The sequence below is a fragment of the Haliotis rufescens genome, unplaced genomic scaffold, assembly GCF_023055435.1.
Source record: "Haliotis rufescens isolate VD_foot unplaced genomic scaffold, xgHalRufe1.0.p SCAF_19, whole genome shotgun sequence".
NCBI classification, from domain to species: Eukaryota; Metazoa; Mollusca; class Gastropoda; order Lepetellida; family Haliotidae; genus Haliotis; species Haliotis rufescens.
Window position 1 is genome coordinate 3,270,651 of NW_025963879.1, and position 26,904 is coordinate 3,297,554.

General features: G+C 39.9%; 1 protein-coding gene across 2 annotated transcripts in view; it reads left to right on the plus strand.

Annotated features, from left to right (window-relative positions):
* Window positions 1-6: 6 nt before the first annotated feature.
* The window catches only part of LOC124121450 (zinc finger CCCH domain-containing protein 18-like), a 32,624-nt gene continuing 5,726 nt past the window's right edge, over window positions 7-26,904 (plus strand). Inside the window, exons 1-16 of one of the 2 annotated variants that reach the window (XM_046484445.2) lie at window positions 7-155; window positions 487-1,981; window positions 5,173-5,229; window positions 6,153-6,294; window positions 7,511-7,587; window positions 8,188-8,277; window positions 14,318-14,457; window positions 14,774-14,885; window positions 16,281-16,360; window positions 16,559-16,684; window positions 17,431-17,526; window positions 18,521-18,610; window positions 18,961-19,044; window positions 19,213-19,272; window positions 22,925-23,086; window positions 26,352-26,584. In XM_046484445.2, coding sequence (XP_046340401.2) covers window positions 506-1,981; window positions 5,173-5,229; window positions 6,153-6,294; window positions 7,511-7,587; window positions 8,188-8,277; window positions 14,318-14,457; window positions 14,774-14,885; window positions 16,281-16,360; window positions 16,559-16,684; window positions 17,431-17,526; window positions 18,521-18,610; window positions 18,961-19,044; window positions 19,213-19,272; window positions 22,925-23,086; window positions 26,352-26,584 — 3,025 coding nt within the window. In that variant the 5' untranslated portion in view covers window positions 7-155; window positions 487-505. Of the gene's footprint in view, window positions 259-486; window positions 1,982-5,172; window positions 5,230-6,152; window positions 6,295-7,510; window positions 7,588-8,187; window positions 8,278-14,317; window positions 14,458-14,773; window positions 14,886-16,280; window positions 16,361-16,558; window positions 16,685-17,430; window positions 17,527-18,520; window positions 18,611-18,960; window positions 19,045-19,212; window positions 19,273-22,924; window positions 23,087-26,351; window positions 26,585-26,904 lie in introns of both variants that reach the window. The other variant, XM_046484446.2, reaches the window with a different exon arrangement.

Here is a 26,904-nt window from a genome sequence, read left to right on the forward strand (position 1 = left end):
AATCAATGTAGAACAATGGCGGCCTCTACACCAGAGGCTGTGGTGTTCTAGCCTTACAGGATTTTTATCTTTTTGGATACTATTTCATACTAACTCATATTTTATTATAGCCATTTCTGAGTCGAATTGACAAGGTTTAAGGAAATCGCCAGCGGGTGAGGATTTGGTTTCATTTATTTTCCGTAATTTGACTGAGAAAGCGTCTCCTTTGAATCGACACAGAAAACGTGTGACAAGACGGTTTGTGGATGTGATCAGGTCTGGACATACTGTTTACTGTGTCAGTATTTTCATGATTGGTCGAAGGATATGAAATGACGATAGACGAGTGTATGAATTATGCGTCATTTTACTGTCAATGCTGCCAAATTAAAACTTTTAACGGGTCGTAATTGCTCTGTATTTTTATGTTTCACATCACCTTATTGCCTGTCCCTGCTAAATTGTAATTCTTAGTATTTATGTTGTCTTGTGTTTCCAATGCAGGGAACTTCTTACCAGCCAAATGGAAGCTGTGGAGTTAATGGAACAATCACCTGAAAATGTGACCGAACAAGACAAAGATGGTGAAGCAATTGACATTGATGCTCTTATTCCTGATAAGTCACCCAGCTCTGGACCCCAGAGTGACTATGGTTATGATGAGGAGTATCCTAAAAGTCAGGAATCTATGATAACTGATGCTCAGAGTGCTGAATTAAATGAAAATGAAGCAAGTGTTGAAGAGAGTGACAGTGAAGAAAGCCCAGAGTCACCACCAGCTCAATATGCATCTCCAATGGAACATGAGTTTCCAGTTGTTGTTGAACAGCAACAACCTTTAAACATCAGATCACCTGTTGATATGCAGCAGGGGGAAGGACCCATATCTCCTAGTCCAGATCATGACGAAGAGAGTCCAGGTAGTCCTCAAGAACTGCAAACTGAGACCAGTTCTCATTTGCATGAAGCAAGTGATGCAATGGAAGATAAAGAAGATACCCAAGGTTCTGAGCAAGGTGAAGCAAGTTCTGTTCCAGAAGAAGGTGATAGTGTACAGAATACATGGGGAGATGACACCCCAGCATCTCCAGAACCATCATCTATGACAGAAAATGACTCTGCAGTTTATCCTCAACAAGAAGACCTGGGTGCAGACTCCACAGTTGACCAAGAAGATGCAATAGCAACTTCTTTTGCCCCGATAGAAGATGGACAACATGCTGACAGCTCAGGGCACATTTCATCACCTCAGAGTCCATCTATTGACAAGGTTTCTGAAGCTGTGGCTGAATATCAAAATAAGGAACAGTGTGATTCAAAGGAAGAAGAGGACCTGTATTCTCTTGACCTGATGGAAGGAAACACTGAACAGAACGAGGATGGTGTATGTGACAGTGCTGTCAGCTGTAGGGAAGCAATGGCAAGAGATTCTGATGATAGTGTCAGAGAATCAGAATCTTCCCTGCATGATGACAAGCATTCTTTACCTCAGGTTGATGCAGATTCCAAAGTATCTCAGAGTATTGACAAACCACAAATATTCTCAGAAAGCGATGTCAGTGTGCCCATTGTACATAGTAGTGTTGTTACTAGTTCACCCAGGGCTTCAATAGAGCATAGCAGTGCACCTTCTAATGATACATCTGGTAGCTCTGAAGTGTCACAAAGTAACATTGATCCAGAGTCAGATGTTCATAGTTCAAGGGACCCGGAAAAAGATATTTTGAGGAACATTTCTGTGGAAAATGTAGATGCTCTTAGAAAATTTGAGGACATAGGTGAAAATCGCAATTCCAGAGCCATCCCTAATGGTCATGATATTTCTCCTGTCCACAGAGACAGTGATAAAGCAGGTAAGGTGCAGTCAAATACCAGCTTCAATGAAGAGCATGTTGAGCTAGATTACGATGAAGAGGAAGGTGATGATATGCATGGGCATGCCAATGACTCCAAGGAAGCAGTTGAAGATGAGGACAGGCAAAAGGATGGAGATGAAAAGGTTTTCTTTTTACTTTTGAAACATCAAATAGTCGTTTCAACATCAGCATGATTAGACACCAAATGCAGAAAAGATTTTGTTAAGCCTTTTATATGGCATTTTGTCTTAAACGGAGAAGGTAGATGGTCATTTAATCAGAACAATGTGAGGAAGAAAGTTGTTTGGTACCTGGCCTGTTTGGGACAAATGGTTAAGCACTCTTTTGCTAGAGACAAATGTAATTGGACATTTCATGATAAATTTACTAATTTTGATGGGACATTCTTCTATTGTAGTTGATTAATACCAAAATTGAAAAAATTTTCAGGACATGTATCATGACAATCAGTCAGTGTCCCAGACAATGAACATGATGAATTGATCTGAAACACTGGTTAATGTGTAAAAAGGACTAAAAGATTTTCCTAAAATGCTGACATTATAAGGACAAGTAACTTAAATGGTTTAATTTCTACTGCTGCCTATGAACAAACACAGTTTGTTTCTACCCCTGTCATTCCTAATTACTTGGGTCCACTTTGTTCAGAGGTTACTCATGTTGCTAGTGAATTCTGCTTGCAGGGCACTGAGTGCAATATCAAATTCAAAGAATAAGAGGGATATCTGTCAGAGAATCATAAGATCTCTATTACTTCCCACTGGGTTTACCGATAAAAAAACATTTAAAACCCTTGGTTTGTTTATCTATCTAGGATTTGTAACTATTTGATTGAGAAGAAATAACTGAAGATGCTGAAGTGCGGAAAGAATCTGTTGTCTTGTGTTATAAGGAAAATGAAACAAGGGTTCTACAGGGTTTCCATCTTCATTGCCTTTGTCATTACGGTAATGATTAAACTCAGTTGGAAGAAACACAATCTTTAATTTTAAATTTTTTAATGATTTTTTTATATAGTGTCCGAAATAGTGAAAAAAAAATTCTTCGTGTAGTGTGATGAGTTTGATTTTTGCACTGTGCAATAACCCTCATTAAATAATGTTGGACTTGCAGGTTACATTGAATGTGATAGACTGATAAATTATCCACTCCTGTAACCATGGTAACCATGACCAACTGATTAACTGTCTACTTCTGCAACCATGGGAACATAAGCCCTTTGAGGGATCATGGGATAGCCTGGTAGTCAAAGCTTTGCTTTGTTATGTTGAAGACCAGGGTTTGATTCCCAACATGGAGACAATGTGTGAAGCCTAGTTTGGTGTGCCTGCCCTGGCTGCGATATTGACGAAATACTTTAAATCTTGAAGTTTATGTGAAAAAAAGCGAGTTTCCCTTGCTTGCCTTAAAATAATGTGACACATTTTTATTTGGACATATTGGCGTATATTGTAATTTGAAGTTCAATGCAAATGGCCAGAATCGATGACATACAGTCAAGTCTCGTTAATCCGACAATCAGCTTTATTCGACACTAATGATGGGAACCAATTAAATCAGTGCTATTTAGACTTGTAATCCGACAGTCTTGCATTCTGACTCCGACACCCCTAATTTGCAACGGATTACCAAAATCACTCATTAATCGGTCTCGTTAATCTGACACAGGGATCAGCTTACTCTGTGGTCATCTGCCCGCGAGTACACAGCCCGTGTTTTGATGCGAGACGAGTCAATTATTACAACGGCTGCAGAGAAGGTTGCTTACCAATAAACAATGAATGCTTTAATTAAACAAAACAGGATTTATTACATGCTTAGATTACCTCAATCTCATTAAAATCAGATACAAGTTCTCACTACTGCCCAGGACACCCCATTACAGGTCACGTCAGAACAACCTTTCGCAAACTATGACCGACCAATGCAATGACTAACAGGAAGATGGTATTAGCCAGTAAGAAATCAGCTTTCTTGAGTTTTGCGATACAAGTTTCAAACTGCCGACTTCCATTCCAGACCATGCTTTTTAAAGTATTTCGAATCAGTCATACAGTCCGTAATAGTTGTTTTGTGTTAAGCTTTAGAGGTTGCATGATTAGAAAACATTTTTTGCTAACAATGTAACATAACAATATGAATATTTCATTCTTCATTTTCTATTACGTGTTTGTATCGTTATCTTTCGTGTAGTTGTCCGGTTTTCGATCACGACGTTGATACTACCAAATTTCCTTTATCCGACATACTCATTAATCCGACATAATCATAAGCAACCAGCCATGTTGGATTAACGGGACTTGACTGTACATAACAAAGCTCACAATAAACATTGCAATTGAGTGCTAGATTTAGACAGTGCTACTCTGCATCAAGTGTGGTCAGTTTGTTTACAAAAGTTGATCAAGCTGTTATGACATTCGCCAACCGTGTATGACAGAGTCTTTGTTCTTGGTAACCTGTCAGATAATCTAATCACTTATAATTACAAGCAAAACACTGCTTGCCTTCATACTAAACATATCTGGTAAAACAAAAGCATTTGTTGTGAATTTATAACACTCTCATTTACATTCAAGGGATTGTGCTAACTTGTATAGCAACACTTAGGATCTGTACAATCTCATATGAACCTCCTACTTTTGATTTCACGTTGAGCAGTTGGAGTTAAGTTTGTGAAGGTGGCAATGATATTATTCAATCGATATCACCCTATACTATGTTATGGAATTCTAAGTCTGTGTCTTGGTGTTATTGTGTTCTGATTATTTTTTATAGTTTAAAGGCAGGGGTTACTCACATTAAGCATGATAAGTTCATGACACATTTTAGGCTAAGGGTTGACATTCAGATTAATTTGGTGACTCATTTACTTCATGATTTACAGTGTTGGTAAATATGACATAATAACCAACTCCATCTTACGTGGGAAATACAGGTCCACATTTATTTTTAAGTCAAAATTTCAGTACAGGAGGATGTTTAGGGTAACCAACATGGGATGGGTTGTATAATCTACTCTAGACTCAAGCAAGTCAAACAAACCCACTAGAATACTGTAGCATCCACTTATTGTGGGACAGAATTGTCCATCAGTAACTAATCTGAAATGAGGACCTTAATGCAAGGTAAGATAAGGAAGTTTATTACATGCTTGAAGCTAGGGTTTGCTCCAGGATACAGGCAATATTAATCATTTGAACCGAGGATCTTGATGTGAACAGTTATATCCTTGTTTGAACATGGTGTGAATTAAATACACAGCAAGTGCAAGAGTTTACCATGGTTTGCATTGTGTGATATAATCTTTCAGCAGGATGGGGAACTGTCGTCGTCTGATGATGAAAAGGATGATGGCGAACTTGAAGATGTGAGTTGATAGGTTGCTTTCCTTGTTAGTGTCATGTTATTAGAGTAACTCTTTGTACACATTCTAATGTTTTTAGAATCATACTGCAATTTGGTGAACTTTGTGAAGGTGCTTTTACCACTGTAATTATGTGGCAGTGACAATGTAACCTCATTCTAGTGTAAGCACAATATCTGATAGCATAAATGATGATAACATGGATTTATCTAGTATTTTAAACTAATCAGTAAGTGCCCTTTGCAGGCAAATTGGAATATACTCATTGTTTTGTCGAAAATTAGGAATATTTGTGAAGTCATTATTTTCCAAACTTCAGAGGTTGACATGACATACAATGCTGTTATGGAAAACTAAGTATTAAAGCCTTTTTCTGATTATTGATCCTTATACTAGTGAAATGAAAGTCACTTTTGCGAAGCTAGAACATTAGTCATGTTTGTAATTACCTGATTTGGGTGATTATACTTCTAAATTACAAATTTTGCAGTGCACCTGGTGCCAAATATTGGCTCCTGGGAACACCTAGGTAAACCCTTAAACCATAATGCATTGTTTGTAAGAATACCAGATGTTGATGTTCCATGTGATATGATGAGCCTTGTATGATAGGAATTGCCGTCAGAATTCTATTGCTGACAATTTCTAATCTGACACATGGACATAATGCTAATCATGCTAATACTTGATGTTATATTTGCAAAGGGGAAATGTGCAGTTTTGAAACTTGGAGATGTAAAATAGATGCCTTCTAAGTTGTTACCATGGTTAAAGGGGTTCTCTTTTATATTATTTAGGCTGATTATACACTTGTACTTTAAAACATGTGCTGAGGCATTTCACAAAAAACAAGACTGATGAGGATGTTTCAGAACATGTCCGAGTGATGTCAGCAAAGGCAGATAAGTGACACATTGTATTTCCAGGATGAAGATTGTGAGGAAGGGGAGATAAGAGAGCCTGGAGGAAGGCGGCCATTTGTGAAACCTATCTGCCGTTTTTTCACCAAGGGAAATTGCACATGGGGAAATAACTGTCGCTTCCTGCATCCTGGAATAAATGATAAAGGTAATATGTGTGAAAGGCAGTATCAGTCTGCGGCTTTAGCCAAGAGTTCGAAGTCTAGTAAAATTATGTTTGGTCCAGTAAGATCAGCTAACAGTAGTCCATATGATAACACTACAATGTACAAAACATGATGCTAAGAGCCATGTTTGGGCTAGTGGGTTCAAGAGGGTTTGAACAGGCTGCAGGATAAATGGTTGAAGCCATCTGTTATTTTTAGTGGAAGACAAAGTACAGTGATTCCTCGACATAGCGCTCCTGGATGTACCGCTAGCCCAGATGCAGCAAGGTGTAACCCTTGGCTCCCAAAAATTCATGAAGAATTTCCCTTAAAAAAGCATGCTTATGAAAATTAAGTGACAATTAAACTGATGAGATTAAATTCCCAGTCACAGTACACATGTGTGTATTTGTTAAACAATTACATTCATGATATATTGTATCTGGCTGCATGTGATCATAACCATTCTGCATTTTGCTCCATTTGTGAAAAACACTATGTATAAAGATCTGGCATTATACTCACTTAAAATCAAATCATAGCAACAAGAAACTTAAGCTGCATTGTTCAATTTGATACTCATCTCAGCTTATTGTGATTGGTAAGACAACACGTGAGATGTCTTCGAACTTCAAACCTACCACGTGTAATGCAATAACAACAACAGTAACAATTGCTTCTGGTATTTAATCGTGAGAGACCTAAAAAAAACCCATTGAAACTTCGTTGTTTAAATTGTGTAATTATAAAGGGTATAAATTTGTATAGCCTTTATCATGGCAGCCACTGCGAATACATCTACGCAACAGGCGTACAGTACAGTAAATAAATGTGTTGGAAATGCATGTACAGTTACATCTACCATTCAGTTGGCTGTAACCACCGCTTTAACCAGTGTTTCATCACGCTTTTCCCATACATAATATGGGTAATATATAGAGGATATTATATGAGTTTTCATGTCATACTATGTTTACAACATGAGTGCCTAAATCGCTCGGGAAATATCGGAATTTAGGCACGAATGTCGTAAACATAGTATGATATGAACACAAATATAATGTTCTTATTCTACATACAGAGAAAGAACAGCAAGTCGCAACAGCAGCGGAACCACAATTTTTCGAACGATGTCAGCAATCTTCAGGTATGACGTCGTTTCTAGTGTGACGTCAGTGGTATATCGAGCAATCACTGTATATCGTTTTTGTGTTTCAGGCAACTACCGGTTATTTGAACCGCCAGGCTACAATGGTGGTGTGCTGGGACGGCTTGGACCAACTTGGGGTCCAGAGGTTAGTTCACTCAGCATGGAATGTTAGCCATCACTTCTTTCCTTGTCCATTTGTATATCCTCATACTGGTTTGAGATCATATCTCAAAGAGTCTTTTATGTGTTTATGCTTTTTCACAGATGAAGTTCATACAGTGCATTGAATGCAACATGTTATTGAAGTGAATTTAATAATCATTATAATATATTACATATGCATAAATGTGTATATAAAAAAACCACTCACACATATGTATGTGAACAAACATACATACAATATCTCATACACTTCATTAGATTACTATTTATGCCTTTAGTATATATACTACTTTTCAATTTTCAATGTATTCAATTTTTGACATTTTCATAGATGCAAGTTCCAGTTCAGGCTCTGAAGTCAAAACTATTGTTTATTTTATTCATGCAACTTTATTAGGGAGATGGTTCCTTTTGTGAACCATTGACTGTCAAATGTGAATTAGAATGACTTTTATAGTATTATAAATAATCACTATACAGTCAAGTCTCCACATGGTAATATGTCTGGAAAGAACATCTGATTCCTGCTCCTGTTGTTGCTGTTTGACAGTGTTTGTGTATAGCTGCAATATGGTTGTTTCAGCCTGGTATAGAACCGGAGTTACCTCCCCCTCCTCCGGAACCCCCTGCGACAGAGTCAGCCTGGGAGAGAGGCTTGAGGCATGCAAAGGAGGTAAGCAGCAACTCCACAAATTCAATTCGATCTGTTAGGTTTGAAATTTTGATTGTTGCCTGATTTTGGCTCCTTCCCACGCTTACTCCACACGTTGATGTTCCATCCACATCCATGTTTTGCCACATCATGTTTGCATGGCTTGTGCTTTGATGTTTCAATATGCTTATGTCAGCTCTTGTTCATGTGCTATGTACGTTTCTTTTCTGGGCTATAAAAATGATAGTCTTGATTCTCAGGCACAGCCCACATCATCATACCGTCTGCTTCATGTTTCGTTTTTATTTCCATTTTCCCCCCCAAAATCCTTAAATATTCCATGTCTCTAACACACGACCCCGGCTATGGAATGCTACAATACTTATAAACAATGAGATCCAATATAGAATGCAGTTACTTTCCTTTACATACATACTGCTTTACTGTGCATTTCATGTTATGGTTATGGATTGATTGGTCAGGCTCGCTGACTTGGTTAATACATGTCATCATATCCTAATTGCGTGGATCGATGCTGATGATGTCAATCACTGGATTATTTACAGACCGCCTTCGTTATAGCTGGAATATTGCTGAGTGCGACGTTAAACAACAAACAAACAAACATAAAATAAGCTGGAAATAGTAATCAGCTGTTCACACATTTTCACACCTACCTGGGTGAATTAATCTAAAAAATACTTAATGTCATGGCCAATATCATAACTGAAAAGAATATTTGATACAGTGATAGGGAGACCGAAGATATGTATCTCGTCTAATGTTCGTTTCAAGGTTCATGGTGAGTTGATGTGATTTGCATACATGATTTCACCGAAATTGATTAAACAGAATTGAATGAAATATTGATAAAAGTTGTTTTAATGGATAACAAATGTAAGTTCAGATACATTGCCTGAGAACCAATTCTTTTATTATAGTAAATCGGGGGTATGTAGCCTTCCGTCTGTCCATCCTTTATCCGTCCGAACTTTTGTACGGCCCATAACTTTTTAACCATGCATCCTAGCTTCACCAAACTTGCTACACACATTTACTACAATGAGTACTTGTGCCTTTTGCTAGTTTGAAGATTCTGAACTTTTTAATTTTTGCCGTTTCCATGGAAACATTAAGAAACTTAAACTTTTAGGGTGGGTGTTTTGTACAGCCTATATCTTTTTAACCATGCACCTTAGCTTCACTAAACGTGCTACACCCATTTACCACAATGAGTACTTGTGCCTTTTGCTAGTTTGAAGATTCTGAATTTTTTAATTTTTGCCGTTTTCATGGACACATTAGAAACATCAAGAATGTATGTTGTGCTAAGCATTGATTATCCCACACTAGATTGAAATATATTTGCAAAAACATGAGTTCATTTCAAACATAATGCATCCTCATGGGGTTACAAAGGAAAGGGCAGTTCCTCTGACTTAAAGCAACAGGTATATTTCATCAATTAACAAACTATTTACTATTTGTTGTTGACCAGCGGGGATAACAGGGGGTATGTGAGCTTTGCTCACTTCTTTCTTGTTTTTTTTCAAGCCTTAATTTTTTACTTATCCTGCTTTACTCCTGACTGCATTCACTGCTTACCTTACGATAACAAAGACAGTGCTCAGTGATGGTCTTGGGTGAAAAAAAGATGTTTCCGTTTTCAACTCCTACTTTTTGCATGGACCATTGCCGCTGTCATGTGACCTTGATGGCAAATCACCTTCACCTGGCAATTCACCATAGTCATCTAGCGTACTGTTCAATGAGCAAGTCACAGATATTAACGCTAAGGTCCCTAATGAGACCGCACTCAAGGCATTGGAAACATGCGTCTCAGTTTTTCTTCCAGCGTGCAGGCAGGTTGGGCAATTATAAGCCAAGAGGCTCATCACTCAAGGAAGGTCAGTACCAGATTTCCTTTCAAGGTAAAGGATGTTGCAGAGGCAAACCACAAGGCTCATATCACTTAAGCTTGGTTTTCCCAATTTGGGTTTTACAACAAGATCTGATTGAGACCAAAGACAACTGTCTAAACCACTTACAACTGTGGTAAACATTTCCTGCATGCAACAAAGGTTTGTTTTTTCCTCAACATTCGGCAGCGACTGGAATATAAATTTTCGCACCAATTCTGTTGGTTAAACAATTGCACAAAGAGGTGTCAGTACTCTCGTTGAATTTGTTTCGTGACAATTGTCTGGAAGACAATTGTACCAAACTTGAAGAACTTCACACCTTCAAGATTGGACATGGGACAGAATCGTCATATGCTGCCGGGTACCATTCTATGGGGGTCATTGTACAGGCAGCACCAGGCGTACACAAATTTCAGGTAGATCAATTTTGCGCATACACCAGCTAAAGTCGCATGTCCTACACAGAACTCAGAAACACCACTTGACTGTTTACCACACAGTTCACTGTGGACTGTCTGTTGTGTGGTGCTCGTACCTCACCTCCAGCATATTACGGGATTTGAGGTTAATTAATGCGCAGGGTGATTTAAATATGGTACGTGATGCTGCAATGTGAATGTGACCGAGTCACGATCTTCAGCAGACCACTGGTATCAACATGCACAATATCGAGGCAGACACGGAGTATGATACTCCTCACTTCATTGTCACCTCAATATAAGAACAGGAGCATTTGTGCGGCTATCATAGTTGTAGACAACAATTTGTTACCCGCTATTCAACAGCCACATATACTCTTGTCAGTGGCAAGTGTTGCAAGGTTTGCGCACATCAATTTCCAAGACCTGTATGCAGCTATCACTCTACCATCTCAACTGAGGATTGATAGTCAAACGTCTCCTTATTCGGACTATCCCCGAATTAACACCTGTTTGTAGACGTTTCCTGGCTGGGGTGCTCTTTCACAAGGCCAGACAGCCTCAGGGTTGTGGTCCGGCGCACAACAGAATTGGTGCTTTAACAATCTAGAGTTTGGAAGTGCTCATTCTGGCCATCTCACATTGGCAGGAGCGGCTACAGTCCACCCAACTCACAATATTCACTGACAACAGCACGGCAAGGCAAAAAATCAAGATCCATCGTCACTTCAATTCCTAGCTGAATACCTCCTACACTTGTGTATTAAAAACACTTACAGCGTAGCAATATTACAATGTAATTGGTAGTGTTTAATTCAGTGTTAGTCGTTCCGGGAAATCACAACCGTTTTGAGCATGGTAGCAAAAATCAATTACCAGGCCAACCTGATTGTTCCATCACTATCCCACCAATTTCAAGGATTGTGGGACTTGAAGATGAGGGTGAACTCCTGTGTCCGGTGCGCGATGTATGAGTTTTCATCTGCTGCTCCAAGACTAGGCATGGTTTGAGGAAACAGTGATTCATACCTGTATCCCTTACGTCCACGACCGAAGTTAGTCGCAACACCATGGTTATGCGCTGTCATCTTTCAGGCTTACGAGATCACCAAACAGGTGCAGGAAGTTCCTCAGGTTCTTTTTCCAGGGTATCCACTACCAGTGGGTAGTCCTCTCATTTGGCATTTCCACAGCCCCGTGGTTATTTAACTGGATTTCCAAGTCAATTATCGCATACCTGCACCAGAGGAACATTCAGTTCGAGTATTACATTGACGACTGTCTACTAAATCATCAGGCCCCAGAAACCCTCCTCCTTCACAGGAAATTCACGCGGAAATTCAACGAGAACAAGTCGGAACTCACTCCGACATTCAAATGCAATTCATAGGCGGCCTGTTTTGCACGGACCAGGATCTCCTACTGGTACCCAATAACAGGTGGCACAAAATACAGCACTAACTATCTCCTTCCTGCCCTCACCAAGCTCGCACACTGCGTCAATGGCAGGTATTAATGGGCCTTCTCACGTCTGCTCAGGATTTGATGTCCAGAGGCCAACTACGCCTGTTACTGCAGGTTCTGTCCCCGTTTATTCATTAGCAGAACCCTTATGCCTCCATGGGCTCCCGACTCACCTCCGCCCTTGTCTTCGTTGGTGGACATTGAATAGTTGTGATGGCGTCTCCTTGACAGCGCTCAAGCCCACACTCCACCTGTTTGTCAGCACATCTGGAGGACCAGACTGCCACCTTGGTGGCTGGCACGAAATTGGTTCGTGAATTTGCGACATCGCCAGTCACAACCCTCTTGAGCTCCGAGGGTGGCCACATCTACTGGTACATCCCCACAGTCAGTTGCCACACCCAGCCCCGAAGCGACGAAGCCATTGCCTTAGCACATAGACCTTCGACACATACTCTGTATTATGACATGTGGAGCTACAAATCAACTCCCAGGACTGATGGACAGATCTTTTACCGTTCCTCTGTTCCAAGGATGTGGACTTCTGTGCCCAGTTAGAGCCTTAAGGGTTTTCCTTGATCAATCCTAGACACAACGTGGATCTCGGAAACGAATGGTCTTGCCTCCATCCCAGACGGAAGTTAGTCGTAACACTATCTCACTACAGCTGCCCTCCATTATCCTGCAGGCGTACGACCTAGCTGGTATGGACCCGCCTAGAGCCAACAAGCCCCATGAGATCCATGCCCTTGCTTCAACAATGGCTCTTGTTCCATCCAATCCATCATGGAGGGTTGTTTTGGCGCTTGGATACTATCTTGGCCAGTCGTTATCTCCGATATGTGCTCTTAAATATGTGTAAGGTGTTCATATTTTCAGTCCCCTGGTGGTGGCGCAGCAGGTCATGAACCCCGGAGAGTCTTGAATTTAACATCGCGGAAATGACCTCACAACCTCTCTGCTAGAAATTACCCCAGTCCAGAGGGTTTCATATTTCCTGCTGCTTGAATAGGAATTTCGAACTTGGCGGACATCCTTTTCTACTTTTCCTCTTTCCATGACTGGATTTCACACCTCCTACTCTTATATGTGTGGCTCTTTCACACAGGAAGGTGTGTGGTTTCCGTTTTTTCCCGCTCAGGATGCTATTTGGCTCCCAAGACTGGTCCTGAAATTCCATCTGCCCCCATCTGTTCCGTCTGATAAAAATGCATAAAGGTAGTAATCCAAGATAGGATAATTTATAAGAAAAATCTAAATATTTTTTTACATTTGGATATTTACCCTGCATTACTAAAGTACCCACCCAATCGATTTGCTACAGTGATGTGGTTATACGTGACTTTGCTACTTCCGGTCATGTGGTAGCTTAGGGAGGGCATATGTCACACAACTGGTTGGTACAACAATTTCTGCAGCCAGGACCTCTGACTGCTCTGTCTTCCTAGTAAAGAACAGTTGTAAAAGCTTTAAGGTAGTAATGCAGGATAAATATCCAAATGTAAAAAATATTTAGAGTTTACCAATTTCGCATTTAATTCGTTCGTTTCACAAAGTGGCTTTTTTGTTTCTTGACCAGCATGTATTCTTTCACTTCCAACAGAATACTTTTTGTTTAAGATGATTTTGTATATAATCTTATCCAAATCTATGATAAAGTATTTTCATCACCCTAAATATTTTTTTTTACTGTTGTTTATATTTTTTAAGATTTTGTAAACATGGAACTACTTTTTATGTCGCAATTACAAGGGATGTTGTAACGTCCTTGCATGTTAGGTATATTATAATTAGGATAATCCATGTGTCTCGAGATATTTTTCAAGAGTGGCTATGAAAATATCTCCTTTCCCCCCGTCACTCGATGAGAGAAATGTATTTCACTTGACACATGAAATATCACAAGTGTTATATTTGGGATATCACTTTCTTGGTAAAGTACAGATTCTCGTACTCTCACCAAGGCTGAGTAGGTTAGATCGCTGACTGTGTTCTGGCAATTAGGTGCCTCGATCTGGCGGTGTGGAAGTGGAATCCCGGAGGGGGTTCAACCGAAAAAAGTACGAGAATCTCTACTTTAAGAAGAAAGTGTTATCCCAAATATAACATTTGTTACATTTGACAACTTTCTAAATGACATTATGTGTTCATACATGAAATATCCTTTGTGTTAGACTTATCCTACAAATGGTTGTGCAAGACACGTCATACAAAGTAGAACAACTGCTCTCACACTTGATGTCTCCGTGGTTACAGATGCGTAAAAAGGCCAACATGAGGAAAGAACAGGAGACCAATTTTGAGGAGAAGCGTATGAACTTGTCCCTTGATGAGGAGCGCGAGGTGAACAAGGAGAATGAGAGGAACAAGTATGTGAAGGATCCCTACTATGACCAGTGAGTAAAGATTTTACAATTTGTTGTAGTAGTTTTGTTTTTATCTGATTCTCAGAGTGTGGGCACTTATTTTTGGGTATGGTCAGTGTGGTTTTTTTTCACTTGAATATTTAAACTTGATATAAACTTGATGTATTGTTTTGATCATCAAAAGAAAAGACATTCACACAATTCCCTGAATTATCATGAACAATGTGCTATCTGTAGGAAAGGCGTCAATAAGTGGTGCACTTGTGCCCAATCCCTATGTCTTTTGGGGAATCAAATATGTTTTTTAAAAAAGAAAACATTGGGTAATATGGTAACTTTATTTCAGATATGATGATGAGGAGTACTATGGGAAGTCTCAGGTCCATGGCTGGCAGGCTGGGTCATACGAGAACTTTGAAGTTCGATGGACAAGGGAACAGGAATTCTCTCCATACAGGGTGGGTACTGGGAACATCCTGGCCCAGTCTCTTTTAATTACTGGCACACAGGCCTGATATGGCTGGAATATTGCTGATCATGGCGTAAAAAAAAATTTCAACATGGTTAGGATAAAGAAAGAGTTGGGTTGGACAGTCAGAAATATGGAAGAACTGTTTTCTAATTGATGTGCAAATACTTTGACAGAAGCAAAGAATAAAGATGTAGATATTCTTTCTTAATATGCAGTTTTTTGCAGGTCAGATGGATCATTTTAAGTCAGTGAAAAAACAAACTTATATTAAATTGCAAAGGTAGACACTTAGTTGAGTTTAACCTGTCCCCTGGTCAACTTGTACTGGTGGTGAGTGTAACTAGATTTAGGGATCAGACAAGTGCTCTTGACAGAGTATCACACTAGTTTCAGGGCAAATAGACTAACCTTCATTTCAAACAGCCTCAAAAGAAAAATCTGAGCTATGAATAAAGTGCCTTTTTTATACCACCCTGGGCATGATTTGGGGGTGATATTGGCGATGCCTTGCCTGTCCGTCCGTCCGTCCGTCCATCTATCTGTAATCATTTCGTTTCCAGAGCACATCTCAGAAAATGTTCAATATCTTTTAACAAAACTTGGCAGATATATCAAACAGATCCTGATGTAGTGCCTTTTGCAGCATTTTTCTTTTTCTTGATTTCCCTGGAAACAGTTTTGACTTTGTGTAAAAAGTGTGGGGATAGGTGTTGTTTCTGGAGCACAACTTGAAAACTGTGAAAGAATTTTCATCCAAACCAGGTACTTGTATTAAACAATTGCTGAAGTGGTGCTCTTTGCTATTAAGGAATATTTCAAAATTTGATTTTTCCCTGTTTCCATGGAAACAAGTTAGACATCTGAAACGGACATAGGTGTTGTTTCCGGAGAAGGACTAAAAAACTGTTCAGCATTTTTCATCCAAACTTGGTAATGTATTAATCAAGGGCTAAAGTTGTGCCTTTTGCTATTTAGGAGTTTAAAAAAACCAACATATTCCTGTTATGCAACAGTCAGATGATTTGTTCTTTTGAGTTTGTTGGGACCGGGGGCATTTGTCATCATCTGATGATTCTTGTTTGGATTTGCAAACACATTTACAGTAACAACTTAAACTTATGTTTAAAAAAGGAGGGGGTAGATATATGTTTTTATGTGTAAAAACACATTCTAGTTTGTTTTTTGTTAAGCAATAAAGTTTTGAGTTTCCATGGCAACAAGTTTCATATATTTATCACAACAAAGATTTACCATAACAGGGGTTATTGATGACATGGTCCTCTTGTTCATGAAATGAGGATGGCTAAAAGATTTGCAAGAGATATTTTTACCAGAAGATAAATTGCCCAACACATTAACACTGCATGTCTTTGATTTACAGCATGAGAAGGAACGTGAACGTTTTAAAGAACGCCGCTACAGTCCTCCACTTGATAGAATTGAGCGATTGGAACGTCAGATGTAAGTTTATGATCTGAACAGACAAGTTTATTAAGCAGTAGCTTAAGTATGTACAGATTTTTGAAAAATAGACCATGAATGCAGAATCATCAACATCTTTATCCAAGGTCTATGTGCTAGTAGTAGATATAATGTATCCTGATGAAAATAAGCTTGTGTACCGAGGTAGTGTTCATAGACAACTGCTTGTTGTGGCAGGTTCGACACACCACCTCGTACCCGGGATGAACGGAGAGACAAGTACCGGGACAACAGAATGGAGCCTCCTCCACCAGCCCAGATGCCTCGGGGCCGTGCAGATGAGTGGCACGATCCTTGGCAGAGGTGAGATTGTAGATACAGTAAACAATGGTTATTACGAACTCAAAAGGGCCACTAATTTTAGTTTGTTATAACCATAGTTCATTTTAAACATGTATACAGGATATATACAGCAAATGCCCGGACCAAACAACAGTACGTTATATCCATCAGCGTTAGAAATTGGCACTAGTCCTGTAGTCCTTGCCAAACTGCCAAATGGCAAAGGTATCATAGGACTAGTAGAAATTGGTCCTTTTTAAGGATTTTGCTATATGTTATCATTATAAGGACTGGTGGACGAAAGCTGTTAGTTTCTAACCCTGTCCATCAGTTCGTTATGAGTGTGTTTGTTATAAACATAAGCAAAACATTTTCTAACTTGATGTTTAGATTTAACCCTTATTTGATACTGCTGGACAGATTGCTAGTAGTGATTTAACCTGGCTCACTCACTTATACGTTGACATGAGGAAAATGTCATATCTTAACCAGTATGTATTCTATTTTCTTAGGTGACTTTTGCTTATTAGTTAACCCTTATTCAATATATGGCTGCACATTTACCAATGAGGTGGGGCAATCTTATTACCCACTTCCCTTTACTGCTCAGAGTTTTCTTGAAAGATGTGTTGAAAATGATAAAATGATTTGTTGACGCTGTCCTTATTGACAGGTCATTATGGGTGCATGTTCATTGTATTAAATGCTGTAATGGCATGTAAGATTCTGGCCAGATGTAAAGATGTCTTCTCATTCTCCTTGTGCAGGTCAAAGTCTCCAAAACAGAAACGACGTAGTTCCCGAAGTCATTCTCGCGGGAGACGAAGACGACGGTCTTACAGTGTATCATCTCATTCATCAAGGTGTGTTTTAGTGGGTGGGATCAGAAATCATTAGGATGTTAATGTTTTAATCACGTAAAGGAATGATGATAGTGAGGCTATTTATTATTTTGGTTTAAATTATTAAATATTGGCAAGAGTGTGACTTCATGCGTTATGACTAATGTTAAAAAAATATGAAATATTTAACAGGTTCAGATGTTCTACAATATCACTATCTTGCTGCAAAAGACATTTATACAAAACTGCAAGTTATTATTAAAGAATTAACAGGGCAATGAAATGTAGGATTTTTATTCCCCTGGGATATAATGCGGGGGGGATATGGTTGACGCCTTGTCTGTCTGTCCGTCTGTGATCATTTTGTTTCTGGAGCTCGAACACCGTTAAATATTTTTCAGCAAAAATTGGCAGTAAATCAAACAGGCCCTGAAGTGGTGCCTTTTGCTATTTACAGATTTTTGGCATTTATATTTTTCTTGATTTCCATGAAAACAATATGTACTTAGTCTCATCAGGGGGTGTTTCCAGAGCACAGCTAAAAAAAAACGTTCAATATTTTTCAACAAAACTTGGCAGACATATCAAACAGACTTAGACTTTTTATCCAAACCTGGTACATGTATTGGCCAAGGCCTGAAGTGGTGCCTTTTGCTATATAGGTATTTTTCCAAATTTGATTTTCCCCCTGTTTCCATGGAAACAAGTTAGACTTAGCTGAAACGGGGGCATAACTAAAACACTGGAGATATTGTCTGGACCATATCTCTAAAGCTAATAGGTACTCTTTCTTGAAACTGTGCACACACCATACCAGGTTGCCAGATATTGCCAATTGCTACTTAGGGGGTGTTTAGAATTTATATTTTGTGTGAAAATTAACCACACTCCTTTTGTTGCATGTAACTCAAATGGCTGTTGTGAAAATTGAGATTTAATTTCACAGAAATTAAAATTATCATAGCTTAGGTGAAAGAAGCAACATTTTATATTTTTTTATCAAATTGTCTTTCAGTTCCTACTCTTCATCCAGATCACGATCCTCTTCATTTTCATCCCGTAGTAGTCGCTCATCGTACAGTCGCTCATCATCATTCAGCTCGAGGTGAGTGCAGGACACATGCAGATAGCATCTTGTATTGTTAGTTGTGTTAATTTGCAGCTTCCATTTTTGGAGTTTGAACTACTTAAACCAAGTTAGTCCAGTTTTATTTTGAAAGTTTTGACATCCATGTACATTTTAAATTAATATGGTTTTCAATTGACTTAAATACCTTTAGATTTTGTCTCATTTAGATATAAATGAATATTTTTCATATACTCTTGCAACCTATATGGCCACCTGATTAATAGTTTATCGTAAACAGATATGTTTGATGCAGTTTTTGTGAGGTGTTGAAGAAGTGTAGGATGAGTGTTTCCTTATTGTGATGGTACATGTGCTATGTTTGACAGATCTCCCTCCCCACGGCCAGTAGGCTCGAGGAAGTCGGGTCCACCACCACCAGAGAAGAAACAGCTGCCACCCTCAAAATCTTCGTAAGTTCTCCTCAACAAGACGTGTACAGTAGAGCCATCTTGTTTAAATGGTCCTTCAGAGTCATACAGCATCATTACCATGTAGTATTTCAAAAAAGGTATAAGGTTGGAAGAGATTTTTTTATGCAAAAAGTTTTAACATCAATTGTGTGGTACATTTTGTTGTAGTACTGGTAGAAAAGGGCCCACTTCTGATGAGAGAAAAGTGCCTCCACCCTCCAAGAACAGGTATGTCTCATTTCCTTGACTTCTGTATTGTTCCCTTGAATCATACTACTTTACATAGAGTACAGTGAAGAACTTTACAGAGTACAGTGATTGACTTTACATAGGGTACAGTGAATGACTTTACAAAGGGTATAGTGAATAACTTTACATAGGGTATACTAGTGACTTTACATTGGGTACAGTGAATGACTTTACATTGGGTATAGTGGATGACTTTACATAGGGTACAGTGAATGACTTTACATAGGGTACAGTGAATAACTTTACATAGGGTACAGTGAATAACTTTACATAGGGTACTGTGAATGACTTAACATTGGGTATAGTGAATAACTTTACATAGGGTACAGTGAATAACTTTACATAGGGTACAGTGAATGACTTTACATAGGGTACAGTGAATGACTTTACATAGGGTATAGTGAATAACTTTACATAGGGTATACTAGTGCCTTACATTGGGTACAGTGAATGACTTTACATTGGGTACAGTGGATGACTTTTCATAGGGTACAGTGAATGACTTTACATAGGGTACAGTGAATAACTTTACATAGGGTATAGTGAATAACTTTACATAGGGTACCGTGAATGACTTAACATTGGGTATAGTGTATAACTTTACATAGGGTACAGTGAATAACTTTACATAGGGCACAGTGAATGACTTTACATAGGGTACAGTGAATGACTTAACATTGGGTACAGTGAATAACTTTACATAGGGTACAGTGAATGACTTTACATAGGGTACAGTGAATGACTTTACATAGGGTATAGTGAATGACTTTACATAGGGTATAGTGAATAACTTTACATAGGGTACCGTGAATGACTTAACATTGGGTATAGTGAATAACTTTACAGAGTACAGTGGATGACTTTACATAGGGTACAGTGAATGACTTTACCAAGGGTACAGTGAATGACTTTACATTGGGTACAGTGGATGACTTTACATAGAGTACAGTGGATGACTTTACATAGGGTACCGTGAATGACTTAACATAGGGTACAGTGAATGACTTTACATAGGGTATAGTCAGTGTTCGAAATACCTGCCTGCCCGACCGTCCGATACGGGTTGATTTCAACTCGGGCTGCCAGATTTTCAAATCCCCCTGCCCGACGGTCGGGTTATATTTCATATGCGACAATATTCTAAATATTTCCCCATGATAATCATTAATTCACATGTAAAGATGAATGATAAAATGTAACCAAAAAGAAATCCCGTTAGCTTATCCTGAGAAACATATGATTATAGTGAGCAGGCAGGTTTTGGTCAGGGCTGGCAAGTATTTCAGCTAGCCAGTCCTGTGGTCTGGCTGAAATTTTTGGGAGTTTCATACACTGGTATAGTGAGTTAATTTTCATAGGGTACAGTAAATGACTTTACATAGGGGACAGTGAACGTCTTTACATTGGGTATAGTGAACGTCTTTACGTAGGGTACAGTGAACGTCTTTACATAGAGGACAGTGAATGAATTCATATTGGGTATACCGAACGTCTTTACGTAGGGTACAGTGAATGTCTTTACATAGGGGACAGTGAATGACTTTACATTGGGTATAGTGAACGTCTTTACGTAGGGTACAGTGAACGTCTTTACGTAGAGGACAGTGAATGAATTCATATTGGGTATACCGAACGTCTTTACGTAGGGTACAGTGAATGTCTTTACATAGGGGACAGTGAATGACTTTACATAGGGGACAGTGAATGACTTTACATTGGGTATAGTGAACGTCTTTACGTTAGGTACAGTAAATGGTTGAATGGTCATTATCAGTACTCCCATGGGTATTCTGGGTTTTAACTGGTCCTCAGTAAACTATGCCAGACTTGATCATTTACAGGCCAGCGTGATGTAGCTAGAATATTAACTTATAATACTAACTTAGGTAGGCCCGTGAAGATCCGGGTTAGAATAGGCCTTCAGCAACCCATGCTTTCCGTAAAAGGTGACTATGCTTGTCATAAGAGGCGACTAAGACCTCAGTTTGATGCTTCCCAATCTCATTGAAATCAGATCTTAGTTTTCGCTAATCGCTACCGCTAAACAAAGATCTGAGGACATCCCATTTGGGGTCACGTCAGACTGACCTTGCTCAAACTTTGACCGACCTTTAGAAGGACTGACAAGAAGTCGACATTAGCCAATCAGAAGGCAGCTTTCTCGTGCTTTACGGCACTAATTTCAAATTGGCGACTACGCCACGAAACATATTTTGACAAATTGTCAATTAAAAATTTGAAACCTGAACAAAAGAACATTTTGGAATGGCTATTAGATGGTCTGGATTCAGTCGTTAAACCCATAACTATCATTCGGAATACCCCGTGTTAAAGTTTTCAAGACTTGCAAGATTGAAAATCACTTTCCGACTGTCACTTTCATGATCTGGAAAGCGATGCTCTGATTGGTCAGATGAAAGGTCATTCTGACATGAACCCTAATGGGATGTCCTCAGATCTTTGTTTAGCGGTAGCGAGAACGAAGATCTGATTTTAATGAGATTGGATGCTTCCAGCATGAAAATTTATGTTTGTGCATAGACTGTGTCAAATGTCAAGTTCCTTCCCCCATTTAAAGAAATATTTCATTGAGCATGTATTGGCAGTATTGTTTGAAGACATGTTGATGACACCAACTAGACATTTTCAATGAAGTAATTTGCTGAGAGTGGAGGTCAAGGTCACTCTTCTGAAATAATCATAAAGAAATATTAGCCAATCAGAAGGCAGCTTTCTCGTGCTTTACGGCACTAATTTCAAATTGGCGACTACGCCTCGAAACATATTTTGACAAATTGTCGATTAAAAATTTGAAACCTGAACAAAAGAACATTTTGGAATGGCTATTAGATGGTCTGGATTCAGTCGTTAAACCCATAACTATCATTCGGAATACCCCGTGTTAAAGTTCTCAAGACTTGCAAGATTGAAAATCACATTCCGACTGTCACTTTCATGATCTGGAAAGCGATGCTCTGATTGGTCAGATGAAAGGTCGTTCTGACGTGAACCCTAATGGGATGTCCTCAGATCTTTGTTTAGCGGTAGCGAGAATGAAGATCTGATTTTAATGAGATTGGATGCTTTCAGCATGAAAATTTATGTTTGTGCATAGACTGTGTCAAATGTCAAGTTCCTTCCCCCATTTAAAGAAATATTTCATTGAGCATGTATTGGCAGTATTGTTTGAAGACATGTTGATGACACCAACTAGACATTTTCAATGAAGTAATTTGCTGAGAGTGGAGGTCAAGGTCACTCTTCTGAAATAATCATAAAAAAATATGTTTTTGAACAATAGATTGTAATATGATTTTGAGCAATGATATGAAATACAATAGGTGTCTTTACTTGTTTTTATGTCCTTCTGTTTTATGGAATTTCACAAAGAAATTTCTCAGTTGATTATGATTAATTTGAGTTGAGGTTGAGGTTGTGCTATGCTGTGAGTTTACTGATATGAATAATAACGGTAATGATTATATCAAGAACATGAAAGAATTGTGCGAGAATGAGACTGTCACTAAGAGGCATGTTTGATAAGTCAAATTATGGCTGTATCCATATTTTCACTGTAAATGTATACCATGTTAGACACACATTTTTGATATTGTCCTTTTGTACGTTCCAGTGATCAACCTCGAAGTGCTGTTACTGTCAAATCCAAACAGAGAAGTCCCGACAAGCGGGCTCCAGGACCAACAGGTCCGCCAGGAAAACCTGGACGACCAGGCCCCATGATGGAGGACCGGGGACGAAGGAGGGACAAACCACCTCATTTGCCAGCACCACGGTAGGAGTAAACACCATGTTTAAATTTCTGTTATCATGTAACACTTGTGGAACATTTACCACCCCAACAGTAGGAATAAAGACTGAGTAAATGTTGATGTTTTTTGTCTTATCCTGCATTACTACCTTATCAACCAGTTGTATGGCTTCCTTTCTCCAACAGCTAACACGAGACTGGAAGTGGCGAGGTCACGTATAATCACATCACTGCTAGTCATCGGACTGAACAGACGTATGAGAATAAAGCTCTCCAGTTTAAAGAACCAGATAGCATCCTTTGCCTTTCCCTTTGCTTATCCCTTTGCTTATCCTTTGATAACCAATATGTTCTCAATTGTGTATTTTTGGTCTGGTGTACTTGGATGGTCTTATCAAGCCTACCTTAGGGTAATTGTTGCCTGACTTTGGCTTTTCCCAGCGCGTACTTTGTGTGTGTGTTGTACCATCCGCCATCTTGTTTTACCACCTTGTCATGCCACGTCATGTTTACATGTCTTGTACTTTGATAATTCAATATGCCTATCTTGTTCATGTGCTAAATACTTTTCTATTCTGGGCCTTTTAAGTGTGTCATTCTACTCTATATATCATATTTTCTCCCATAAACCACTTGGATCACACTGAGGTGCTTCTATCACCAACTACGGCACCATTACTCCAGGGCTATAGCGCCCTATGGCTCCTCCTTTGTTTCAACCATCAATCAGTATACCTCTGGTGCCACTGGCTTCCGCACCTGTGCTAATAGCTCATTTTATGCAGCATATACACACACCTCTATTGCCAATATTTCCAACTACTTCTCGTCCGTGCTTTGCTCCTTTAGAGGACGCCACGACGCCTCGTCAGTCTCATAAATGTGGCTCTGTCTCTCCTGGGTCTTTCCGTCGTACTTCCAGGTCCTCTCACTCCAGACGTCGGTCCTGTAGTTGTCCCTTCTTTGACAACAATACAACTATCATTTGGACTCTTAGACGAGCTCAGTTGGCTTTTCCTTTGAGTCGACCGTGTTGGAGTTAGACATGCACCTGGGACTAAACCAAGTGCCGGATTGGATAGCGGACAGGTTGCACCCGGGTCTGAATGTTGATAAAAGGGAAACAATTTGGTCTTCCCCTACATCCATTCCAACGGATCCCATGCTTTCAGATTTAATATTGGCGTTGGATGATGATTTATCCAAATTGTCCCTCACTGTGGCATTTAAGGCGCCTCGTTACAGGAGGCTTAATTTTCCCATTATGCTTTGGAAGCCTGGTATAAAGCACATTTCTCAGGACGGTGATTTAAATCGCATGACTGGCTCACCTATGCGGACCAACCACTCTGCATATGCCCGATACTAGGTTCGCCTATGTTGAGATGGACATTCGGCCCTTATCCCTCTTGGCCTCGTCTGCTAGAGCCATTGATCAGGATCTTACCGAGGACAATCCTAATCAGGTCTCCGGGCAGCATTGACAGATTACCACCACCAGGCGCCTTGGTTATCTTGCCTTAACCGATTAGGATTCCGAGTTCAAGAGGCAACTCCTACACCAGCCCTGGAGTGCTCCCTTGCTATTCAATGGCCCTATCTCTGAAACCCACGCACGTGTTTCCAGCTTTGCCCGTGATGAAACAGCACATCAAGTCAAAGGCAAAGGTTAAGACCGTACAAAGTCACAAGGCAATTATCAACCCTGCCATTGCAAACACAAGTCCAGGTGTGGTGACCGCGGAAGCAGGTGCTGACGCCCTGGTAACCAACGCCTGGGATCTCCCTCCCCCAGTCATCCCAGTCATAGACACTCCTGTAGGTTGGAGATTGGGCAGGTGCCAATTAGACAATTCTTCAAGATTCTTCCATTTGTCACCAACAACAGGGGTACCGGTTCTCCCTCAAGACAGACCCACTGCTAACTTCTTACCCCATGTTAGATGCCCACCCCCTGTCAGGCTCAGTTCTTGCTCCAGACAATTCAGCTTCTTGTGCTCAAGCAGACGGTTGAGACAGTTTTCGATCCAGTGGCTTATCCAGGATTCTATTGAGCAGGGTTCCTGGTGCCCAAGAAGAATTCATCCAAATTCCGAACGATACAGAATCTCGCCATCTTCAACAAGCATTACCTGGAACTTCCTTCCTACTTTTGTCAAACTACATTGGGACGTTCAGGACCAATGGAGGACCAGACTGCCTTCCGGGCAATGGTCAAACGATCAGCTCCGGTTGCACATAATTTGGAAATTGAAAGCACTCGTCCTGGCCGTGTCTCACTGGCAGTCCATGCTTCAGCGCCAAGCGCTTGCCATATACACAGACAACATCACAGTCGTCTGGTGTCTTCGCAATCAGGGGACTCATCCTTCCACAAGTTCCGGTTCATCCAGTTAGTGGATTGACTACACATGAGGTTCATTGTCCTGCAAGTCCCCGGTTGTCGCAACATCCTGGTGGACACTCTCTCCAGGCCGGACAAAGTTGCTGCCACGGAGTTGATGCTCCACGCTGATGCCTTTATCCTGGTGTGCAAGCGATTCGGTCTGCCACTGATAGACTATTTGCTCCAGCCAGAATTATCAACTCCGCAGTCCCGGACCATCATGGAGAGTGTTTGGTGCTTGGATACTGTCTTCACTAGTCATTATTTCCTTTTTTACTTTTCCTGTTTTCCATGACTAGGATTTCACACCTCCATCTCTACTTCATGTGGCTCTATCGGACAGGAAGGTGTGTAGTCTCCGTTTTTCCCACTCAGGATGCTATCCAGTTACCAGATATTTTTTTACATTTGGATACTTATCCTGCATGACCATGTCTACTATGCCCACCCATGACTTTGCTACCTCCTCGCAAAGTTGTTTCAGATGTCTGTTACTAGCAGTGGTTATTTGTGACCTCGCCACTTCTGGTCATGTGGTTGCTGTGGGAGTGAAAAATATTTAGATTTTACAAAGTTGTCATGTTACACTTGTGGAACATTTGTACATGAGGACAAAGTGAGAAGCCTGTTCTTGGTGTATACTGCTGCAGGAATAATGCTTACAGTAGTATCTAAAACACACTTTGTCAGGCGCTTTTTTTGCAAATATTCAGAATGTTGTCGGTTGGTGAACTTCTGCTTTCTTTGTCCCGTTTACATAAAATACAATTGAGGTTAGCTTACATCTCATTGACCGTATTTCAGATGTCTCGAACTCTAGTAAAATAGTAACCATGGTAACAAAACTGGATGAACTTGTCAAATAGTTTAAACATATTAGAGTGTTATTATTTTGTTGTCCAGGCCCACGCCTCGGGCTGGCAGCAGGAGCTCCAGTGGCAGCAGTTTGTCTCGATCCCGGAGTAGCAGCAGCTCTTCCTTCTCCCGCTCCGGCAGTGGCAGTAGTGGGTCGTCAAGGTCAAGGTCTCGTAGTTCCTCCACCAGCTCCAGTGGCAGTGCTGATTCAGAACACTTGTACCGAGATCTGCCAGGCAGCAACAGGCCTGTCTCTCCAAAGAAGAAGGTGATGACCAAAGGTACGTGTATTCTGATTCAATCTCAAGAAATCGAAGTAGTGATGATACCTGTAAAATAATCTAAAGTTCTTCATGTCATGACTGTGTCATAAGTCAAGGTCATTTTATCATTAAACAATACCGTATTTTCTTGAGTATAGTGTGCACTTTTTTTCGAAAAGCACAGCTGTGTAGAAGGGGGTGCGCATTATACACGAATTATGAGTTTGGATGTTTTTTTCCCCCATGGAAAGACATTACCGTGAGCACGAAACACCAGAAATACCATGTCAACAAATCCATACTGAAGTACGCAAAATAATCATGTAATTACACTGTCT